General features: G+C 42.9%; 2 protein-coding genes across 2 annotated transcripts; one reads left to right on the top strand and one right to left on the bottom strand.

Annotated features, from left to right (window-relative positions):
* Positions 1-1715: 1715 nt before the first annotated feature.
* On the bottom strand, positions 1716-2613 carry LOC120843708. Its single transcript, XM_040215150.1, has 2 exons — positions 2602-2613; positions 1716-2483 (listed from the first exon to the last, which is right to left on the bottom strand). The coding sequence occupies exons 1-2, from the start codon at positions 2611-2613 to the stop codon at positions 1716-1718; spliced, it is 780 nt and encodes a 259-aa protein (XP_040071084.1).
* A 3364-nt stretch (positions 2614-5977) lies between these two features.
* Positions 5978-9317, top strand: LOC120843709. The gene is made up of 6 exons (XM_040215151.2): positions 5978-6290; positions 6374-6578; positions 7284-7650; positions 8005-8138; positions 8197-8261; positions 8746-9317. Exons 1-6 carry the CDS (start codon positions 6093-6095, stop codon positions 9148-9150), a joined length of 1374 nt encoding a protein of 457 aa, XP_040071085.1. The 5' UTR covers positions 5978-6092; the 3' UTR covers positions 9151-9317.

Genomic DNA, 9317 nt, shown 5'->3' with positions numbered 1-9317 from the left:
TTAGTTGTACTACGACCAGCAACAAACCCGTATTGACTTTGCGAGATTAAATTTTATTTGTCGAGAAAACCGGACATAACAATAAAAATATGTTTTTCTAATATCTGTGAAATGCAAGATAGTATTGAGATTGGCCTGTAGGATGACACTTGGTTTTGTGCGCCACCTTTGAAAAGAGGAACAACTATGGCTTGTTTTAAGTCACCAGGCACATTACCAGTTTCTATAACATTATTTATAAGAACGAGGGGCAGTCTTTTTAAAGAGTCATAATTCCGACGCAAGTCTCTAACTGCAAGGCCGTCTAGACCCGCCGACCTGAATCGCTTAAATCCAAACAGGTAGGACCTCAACTCAGCTTCTGAGAGGGAAGGAAGGAAAGCAGATTCAGAGTGAAACGGAGTTCCGGGTGTCGAATCCACCGCGCTATCAATTGGCACCGTAATAGAGTTAGCGAAAAAATTATTAAACGCGTTGACAGTAGTCGCTACATCAGTCCCAAAGTGTTTGCGTAATGTCTCAGTTACGTTCTTTTTTAGATAGCCACGAAGCTCATTGACGACAGTCCAAGTTTTCCTGGAGTCCGAACGAGCGTCCGATATTTTTTTAGCGAAATAGGTTCTCTTCGTTGACCGAATGAGGGCATTGACTCGATTTCTTTGCATCATACATTCTAGTTCGAGAGAGACATTGTTCGGGGACCTCCGAAACTTCTTCCACAGTTTTTCTTTGTGACTTATAGCTTCAAGAATATCTTGGGTGAGCCAGGGCAGTGAGGGTTTGCGTTTTTTAACATATACAACGGTCGTCGATAGCTCCCGGGAATTTCTAATGATGTCTACAAACATTGAGTACAAGTTCGTGCTGTTAACCGAGGATAGGAATTTATTCCAATCATATTTTTTAATAAGTCGATCAAAAGCGTTGAAGTCAACCCGCTCTAAACTACACGCACTTTCGAAATTATTACCTTTTCTTGAGGGAAAAACACATTTACATGTGACAAAATAATGATCTGCAAGCTTTTGTAAGATGACAACGGAGTGTATGGAAGCATCTGGAGCTCGTACGTTTACATGATCTAGGCAGGATGATACAAGATTTTCATTTAATACTTCTTCGCGGGTCGCACTCTGAATGGTAGGTATGATTCCATGCTCGGCAAGTAGTGATAAATAATCACAAACACAATTTTTGGAAGTTTTGAGGGTGTCAATGTTGATATCTCCCACCAAATACAAATGTGCTTCATTAGACAATTTTCTCAAATTTTCCCTCAGCTCCTCTAAGAAGCCAGAGCAGTTGGATGAAGGAGGTCGGTAAAGTGCAAGGAAGCAAACCGTGTAGTTAGAATTAGAAACCTTTAGCATCAAGCTCTCCGAGTGTTGAAATGTGACATCAGCTTGAGTTGTTGACCATGAGTTCTTTATAGATACGCCGATTCCTCCTCCTCTAGTAATTGGCCGTGTATAAAATAAATTTTGAAATCCTAAAATATTAAACTGTGACAGAAGATCAGCACTGACATTGATTTCTGTTAGCACAATTGCATCAATTTGGTCCCGCATTTGATCAACAACTGTCTTAAATTCATCCCAGTATTTTCAAATACTGCGAATGTTTATGTGTAAGACCATGAAAGAGTCAGTTGAGGAAGAAGACGAGCTATTAAACAAGAGAAAATCGGCGTACTGTAAAAAAACTAGCCATGTCGGTTATGTGATTAGGTCCAGGTCACTTCTCTGCTGAATCCCTAACGGAGAAGCGCCCTCATCTTTTTTGGCATAAATTCGAGCATTTTTGACCCACACAAATTTGTAACCGCGTTTTTTTCCAAGAGCACCTGCCTGCCAGAAAAGTTCTGTGTTGGTCTGAGTTAAGCTGTCGTTGAAATACAGTCTTTCGGGTGGATTGTCACGAGAAAATTGCCTGAGCTTGCTACGAGCTTGCACCCATTTGTCTTTAGTGGCTACAGATGTAAACTTGATCAAAATAGGTGGTTTTATAGATCGTTTGCCTGGTAGCCTGAAAACCGACACGACATCAGCTGGTTGATGTCCCGGAATTCCCAGCTTGTCTGCCAGCCCCGCTAAGATGGAAGGGAGAGCCTCGTCAGGTTCGACGGTCATTCCATGAATTTCCATAATATGTTGGCGACCGCGTTGGTCAGCGTCGTTCATCTCGGTTTGGAGGCTTTGGATAGTATGTGCCTGTTCGCAAACCGTGTCCTTCAGTGAAGCCACTTCCGTACGCAGCTCGTTCATGTCGGTCGCATGAGCAGACACCGTGGCGAGGAGGCTATCGTATTTCTTTCCTAGGAAGGAAATGGAAGTTTGAACCTCCTCCACAGTCACTTTCATGAGATCTATGGTAAGCTTGAGGAGCAAGAGCTCATTCACCTTTGTAGGAAGCTCGAGCAGTAAATTTACGCTAGCCTTCAGAGAAAGTATTGAATCTAGCTTTTTGTTGATGGTCAGGATTAGCTAACTAAATATTAAGTATCGAGTTTTTACACGTGTGCCAACACGGGGGTAATGCCGCCCCGGAAAATTATTCTTTTACCTCGAATACACTAACTTTAGTGCATTGTCTCACTCTTACGTGAAAGACCATGTATATAAATATTAAGTCACGTATCTTTAAATTGTACCTTGTCCTTGTTAATATGGATACCTCTGTATGTGAATACCATTTTGAGGGACACAAAAGGGAAAATAAATGCTTTTTTTCGTAGTTATGAAAACTCTCATTACGAACGATTGGGGGAGGGGGGGAGGGGGGGAGGTCTCCATATTAACAAGACATAACTGTATATATATACGGCATATTGATGCTGCGTCACCTAACGACCACAGAAAGAATGAAACAAACTCAGGGCGAAGGGTGACGAACATTTATTTTAACTAGCCACGACATGAATGAGTTAAAAAACACCTCCTGAAATTAAGGACGGACAAGAAAAAGGAGAGAAAGGGAGGCTGGTAGAGAGAAAGGAAAGTGTAATGATAAATTTTGAAGACGGAAGCAATATTAAATGGGAAGTAACTGCTTGAGCAGCACAAAAGTTAGATGGGTTTGGGAGCTGTTATAATCGATGCTAACACTGGAGTCAAGTAGGTTAGATCCTCTTTGGAAAGGAAAAAGGCAGGCGCTGACATATTGTTGTCAACGGTGTTCAGGGTGAACGAGATTCATTCACGTTGAACACATCGGAGAGTATTGTGTCACCTGCCCATCCGAATTTCGTGCTGCCCCATACTGTTACTTCACATTCTATCTTGTTTCTTTCTTTACAATTCTGTATTTACACTTTTTTTCTCTCTTCCTGCCTCCCTTTCCTTCCGTTCTCTTGACGGTCCTTAATTTCAGGAAGTCCTTTTAAACTCGTTCATGTCCTTGCTAGTTGCAAGGAATGTTCGTCGTTCTTCGTCCCAACTTTGTTTCATTCTTTCTGTGGTTAGTCAATTTTACCAACACGATCTTCAGTTGATACTTGATCTATACTGTAGAAGATTGTACATAATGTTTTAAACAAATAAAACGACCGCTCTATGATTACTAAATTACATGCAACATCGGGCATTAAGAGTGAAGGTCGCTGCCAATTTGTTTTCTCGAAGATTATAAATTGATTATTTTTGTTCTGACAATTTTTTTTAACCGAATGTTTCTACAGTTATAAAGGTAACGTCACTTTAGCGGCAGGCAGAGTTTCAGTCTTTAGACTGCAGAATTTGCTTTCAGCTACTCACATAGTTTTATGGTGTCAAATGAATGCTTTGGAAGCTCGATTCAGCCACCGTGCAGGAAGCAAAAGAAACAAATTGTCGATATACACTGTTTCTTTCTACATTCTCGCTCAAAGTGCAAGCCTGCCGCCTGCCAGTGACGTAACAGCAGCGAAAAACGCAGGGCATTTTCGAATGCTGCTCTTAGCATCCCCTTCGTTCGTTGATTTTGAAATAACTACTACGAATGTGGCGTTTTTAAATAGCACACAGGAGAAGCTGCTAAATGCACGGGATTGAAAATAATGGCCAGTTGACGTAGCTGAAAACATGGCCGGGGTACCCCTGTAGGTACGATCGTAGTCAATGCTACAATCTGACGCAGTCAATCAAGCAGCCCCGAAGGTACGTCACCACGACGCTCGTTGTTTTTGTGGGTTTGCTGTCACCTGCCAGACCAATCACGTACAAAAAAAAAAAAAAAAAACGGACAAAGACGATGAGTGTTATGATTGTGTACTTTCGGCCTCTTGATTGACTCCATCGGATTGTAGGGTCGGTTCCGGTCGGACTAAACGAGGAACGGAGCGGCTGTTTGGAGCGATCCCGTAATTTATGACGTCAGTCATGACGTTTCCGGGCGTTTGGAATTCCCCCGAGAGGTTTCCACGGACAACTCCGGAATTCCCCTGAGAGCTTTCCACCGAAACGTCGGAATTCCCCGGCAAAGTTCCCATTACCAACGGTCACTGTAAGAGCTCACAGTATTTAGACTTTTAACTTCGTTCGTTAATAACGTGCCTTTAATAAGCTCCACAAAAACAATAAAAAAATGAAAAATTAAGATTCATCAAAATTTACACCTACTTCAAAAGTATGTCGCGCTAAGGCGAGCAGAATGGCCTTACCAACTCGCGATGCGATCGATATTTGTATAGGATAGGGAAGGCCACTGCTGGGGGGCATATCGCAATGCGTCTTGTCTCGAAACGAAATTTGCGTAAGTCGGGACGACTTACGTACTTTGCAGCGATGGCAATTGGAGCGAAGCCTGGGCAATACCCTATTAACCCTGATAGCCTGATAGCGAGATTACCCCTGATAGCTTTCGTTCTCTTATCAGCAGCCATTTAGGTATTGTATGACACGATTTCTTGTATGTTGGCAATACTGTGGAAGCTTTTATTTTTTGTTGCTTGATTTACGATATTTTATATGTTTGCACTGCTGCGCGTGTTTTTATTTTATTATAATCTGGATGAGCATTGTACCGGCGTGCGGTCGTGTATCACTACTGCGTGGTGCACGTTAAGACCCCAGGCTAGCGGTTGTACTGCACCGGCTAAATTGCTCATCTACAGCGTGTGACTCGTCGCAACTTTAATGGCTGACCAACTACACGCTGTATAAATATCCCCAGAACCAAATTTTATTTCATTATTTTTTGTGTGTTTATATACGATGCACTCATCCCCCCCCCCCCCTTATACAATGTCCTTCCCAGAAGGACCATTAAGGTATTTCAATAAATAAATAAATAAATAAATAAATCCCTGTACCTTCGGGTGGCAGGTATTTCTTCGTACTTCGGGGCTGACTAGACAAACATTCAGCGTATTGCACGTTGATGTTTTAGCAGTCTGGCAAATATTAGCTTTATATTCAATTGTGGAATAGCTTTTACTGGTAACAAAAATAAAAAAAGAAGCTCCTTTGAGTGGCAGAAAGACGTCTGTATTAAAGTAAAAGCCAAATCTTTGAGCTCCTTATCTATTATAACAAGAATATTGTCAATGAAAACCTTTATCACTAAACGCGTATAGCTATATACAGGGTATTCGATTTCTGTTTGAACACATGTAAACAAATAAGGGTTACTAATTTATGAATGTCGTTTTCATTATAATGTATATGGTTCGGCGGACACAATATAAAATAGTTACCACCACTCTCTGTAGCCTAATCAGATACGTTTTTAATTATATGTTTAGTTTTTGGTTTCATTGATTACTCTCATATTGCAGTTTTTTTACCAATGCCATTATTAGTGTGCGTAAATATAAAGAATATGCGGGAATAAGCGTGGTTTTCAAATATTCATAGATTCACTTTTACAATTTCTGTTGTTCGATTTCAAACCTAGACACGGAAAGAACGCCAGGAGTCTTGCCCGCAATGAAATTACGAAGGGGTATGCAGCCTATCACTTACGTCGTTACTATCTCGCAGCGCGTCTTTGATGGATACCCCCTGGGCAGTGTACCTAGGGCGCGCCACCGTCGGTTGATCGCCAGCGCCACCGTGGCTAAATGCCGTATTACTGAGAAGGCTTAAATCGGCGACACGGCCGGTATCACGTGAAAGATGCCACCCGTTATTTTATTTTGCGGATTCAAACCAATTCAAGATATCGGCAACTTTTATCGCGACCAGGCATTAGAAAAGGGGAAGAGGTTGTTCCAGAACAACCACGTGTATGGCGTGCGGGAAGAGAACGGCACGGACATCGCGGCCAAGTGCCATTCCCAGCAGGGAAAACACGTGTACGACGTAACACTCCAGGTGAGTGCAAGCAATGAGGAGTAGATATATTATCGAGATTTACATGGACAAAAGGGTGATTTATTAATGTTTTCCTTGCACAGCTAATCCAAGACTCGCGAAAGGTCGTCGCCGGGTCCTGCACTTGCCGGTACGGTGTCCTCGGCGAGTGCAAGCACAGCGCCGCTGTAGTGCACTACATCAACACGCACGAGGTCAGCGCTTGCACTAGCGTGCCCCAAGCGTGGGGCAAGCCTTCAAAGAGGCCGAAATTAAGCGACAAGGCGTCGATCGGGGACCTTTTTGGAGGTAGGAGTGCAGCCATATCGGTTCACGAGCATGCTGCAGCACCGTTATGTGGCGTTGACGTTCACGAGTCGCAAAAGCTAGTGTCAAGTCGTACACGTTATCGTGCAAGTTACTGCTGGGTTGGCGATTGGGCCGCGCCTAACGGAATACCAGACACCAGCGATACAATGTATCCACGGAGCACTGTTTTGAGCTTATGCACATGTTTTATTTTGGGTGCTGTTAACAGAAAAAAATAAAAGTATTGCACAGGATCCGAGTATCTAGCCTAGTCCCGCACGTCACGGAGAATTACAGCCTCCTTGTTAAGCATAACTATCAATATCATTGGTTTTACTTTTAGATTATACCTGTGAAGTGACTCCCGAGTTAGATATATGTAAAAATTACAGTGCACAACAGACAAGGAGAGAAACGAAACATAGGTGTTGTGTGTCAAGTTTCTTGTGTGCTGCACTTTTCACTATGTCGTCTTAGCAACTAGCCCTACCTAGCACCCTTCTGCAAGCTAAACAGCTATGATGGTTTCCAAGCATGGGCAAGCAAACATCAACTATTACCCCAAATTGATTAATATCTTGCTGACGCAAACTGCAATTTTCCCCCAAACCCTGCATGCAATCTGGACGTATTAACCTTTTTTTTTTAATTATCTACAACCTTGTATTTATGAGTTGTTAATGGCGTGCAATGTTAATTTCACAGGCAACCGAAGCAACTTCGTAGGAAAACAAGAGCCACGAGAGGTGCTGCCACGCTACATCATTGACCATTTCCCAGACATTGACACCCCATTTACGGACATTCTGCGATTGACAGGACAGAATCAAGTAGAGCTGGAGTGTGCCCAGCTCTTAGAAGACATTGTAAATGATGCGGTCACCATTGTGAGGAAGTCTGAAGTGGAAGTGGTGCTGCAACATCTAACGCATCAGGCTTCGGACGGAGAGGCACTGAAGTACCGTCAAGATCAACTCACAGACCCCGAGAAAGCATTCTTTCAAAAAAGAGTGGCTTCTCGTGATGTACTCGGAATCTGCATGGCAACGATGGCACAGTCCAAGTGTGCACAGTGAGATCTTTTACCTCCTCAGAGGTCAGGGTGCATGTTGGCACCTATCTGGGGTGCTTTCGAGAGGCCCAGCTTTGTAGTGAGGTTTCATGCGAAACTGTACTCTTGAAGTGGTGAAACCGCAGTATTGATAATGCAATTTCAAAAGGTCTGAAGGATCTGCTCTTTCCACTAGCAAATTATTGCCCAAAATCTGCACTGTCTGTTTGCTTTGGAGTTTTTTGTTTTTTTTCCTCGACTTTCTTGCCTTGGCCTGCATGTGCCTGGTGCTGAAGATTACTCTATTAACACTACTTTTCAGAATAGCTGTAAACTCCGTTCCTCAGATTAAATTCATGTTCTCGATACCAACAGGTGGTACCAAGAGCGCAAGGTGCGGATTTCGAGCACAATGGCACATACCATCCTCCGGACCAGGAAGACTCCACAGGATCTTGTTGCGAGCTTGATGAACACCACAAGCTTTTCAAGCGACGCAACGACTTATGGTATTATTTAGGCTTTGAGTGTTCACAATATATGCTAATACCAATTTCAATTACACAGGCTTGCAGACTGAACCAAAAGCACGGCGACGGTTCGAAGAAAAGTTTGGAGCACATATCGTGGAGGTGCGTTATTCAAATACCCTAAATAAATTTTTAGTTGCGGTGAAACCGGTCCACAATTCAAAAGATGACAAGACTAATGTTTGACACACCCACACATTAGTGCATTGCATTGTTTTCTTATCATAGAAACCAGTATTGCCCTCCACATACACATTCTAAAACACACAAAGTTCTCACTGCATCTTCTCAGTTGCAGGCACTATGTTGCCAAGGCGAACATAGTGCTTGCAGCATTTTCAAAGCTACTTGCACGAGTGCTTGGCATTGCTTGGCAACTCCTTTGCATGTGAGAATGAGACAAGGCTAAGTGAGGTGCTCGCACAACGGTGCGACCCTAAAGCAATGTGGAAACTAATTGCTTCGACAGTATCCCCCAGAAGAATTCACGCCGAGTGCAGTGGTTGAAGTGGTCAGGTGTAGCCATGTTATGAAATGGTGTGCTAGGAGGTCTACTTTCCACAGCATTATTTCACTTTCATTTCAGGTGGGCCTGCTTGTGCATCAAGAGAGGTCTTGGCTTTGCGGCAGTGCTGACGGAGTGTTTCAGCAAGATGGAGAAACAGCCCTTCTGGAAATCAAGTGCCCTAGCTCGATAAAAGGGCAACCGGTCGTTGACGCCAATAAGAGGAAGACATTCACCAGCTGCCTGGTGTACATTAATGACAAGTTGTGCCTGAAACCATCGCACAACTACTACACACAAGTGCAAGTGTTGATGTTTGTGCTGGATTTACAATCTTGTTATTTTTATGTTTACACATGTGATGAGCATGATGCCACTGTGCTCGTTCCCAGGAATGACAAGTTTTTGAACAATGAGATCCCTTCTCTGGAATGGTTTTATTTCAGCTGGTACCTGCCAGCCCTTGCGCAAAAGTACCAGATCTAAGCACATCAGTAAGAGTGACAAAAAATAAAGTACTGCATTCAATTCACTGCAGACAGCATGAGTTGCAACAGTGTTCCATGCTTCTTTTGCATACTTGCCAGTTTTTTTAGGAATTGGTGGTTTAAAACAAGGCTGAAATGTGAAGCAGAGTGCACAAAATATAATCC

This window comes from Ixodes scapularis, unplaced genomic scaffold (genome assembly GCF_016920785.2).
Source record: "Ixodes scapularis isolate PalLabHiFi unplaced genomic scaffold, ASM1692078v2 PGA_scaffold0__279_contigs__length_252992795, whole genome shotgun sequence".
Classification (NCBI taxonomy): Eukaryota; Metazoa; Arthropoda; class Arachnida; order Ixodida; family Ixodidae; genus Ixodes; species Ixodes scapularis.
Note: the sequence above shows the minus strand (reverse complement) of the source record. Positions and strands in the feature narration are given on the sequence as shown.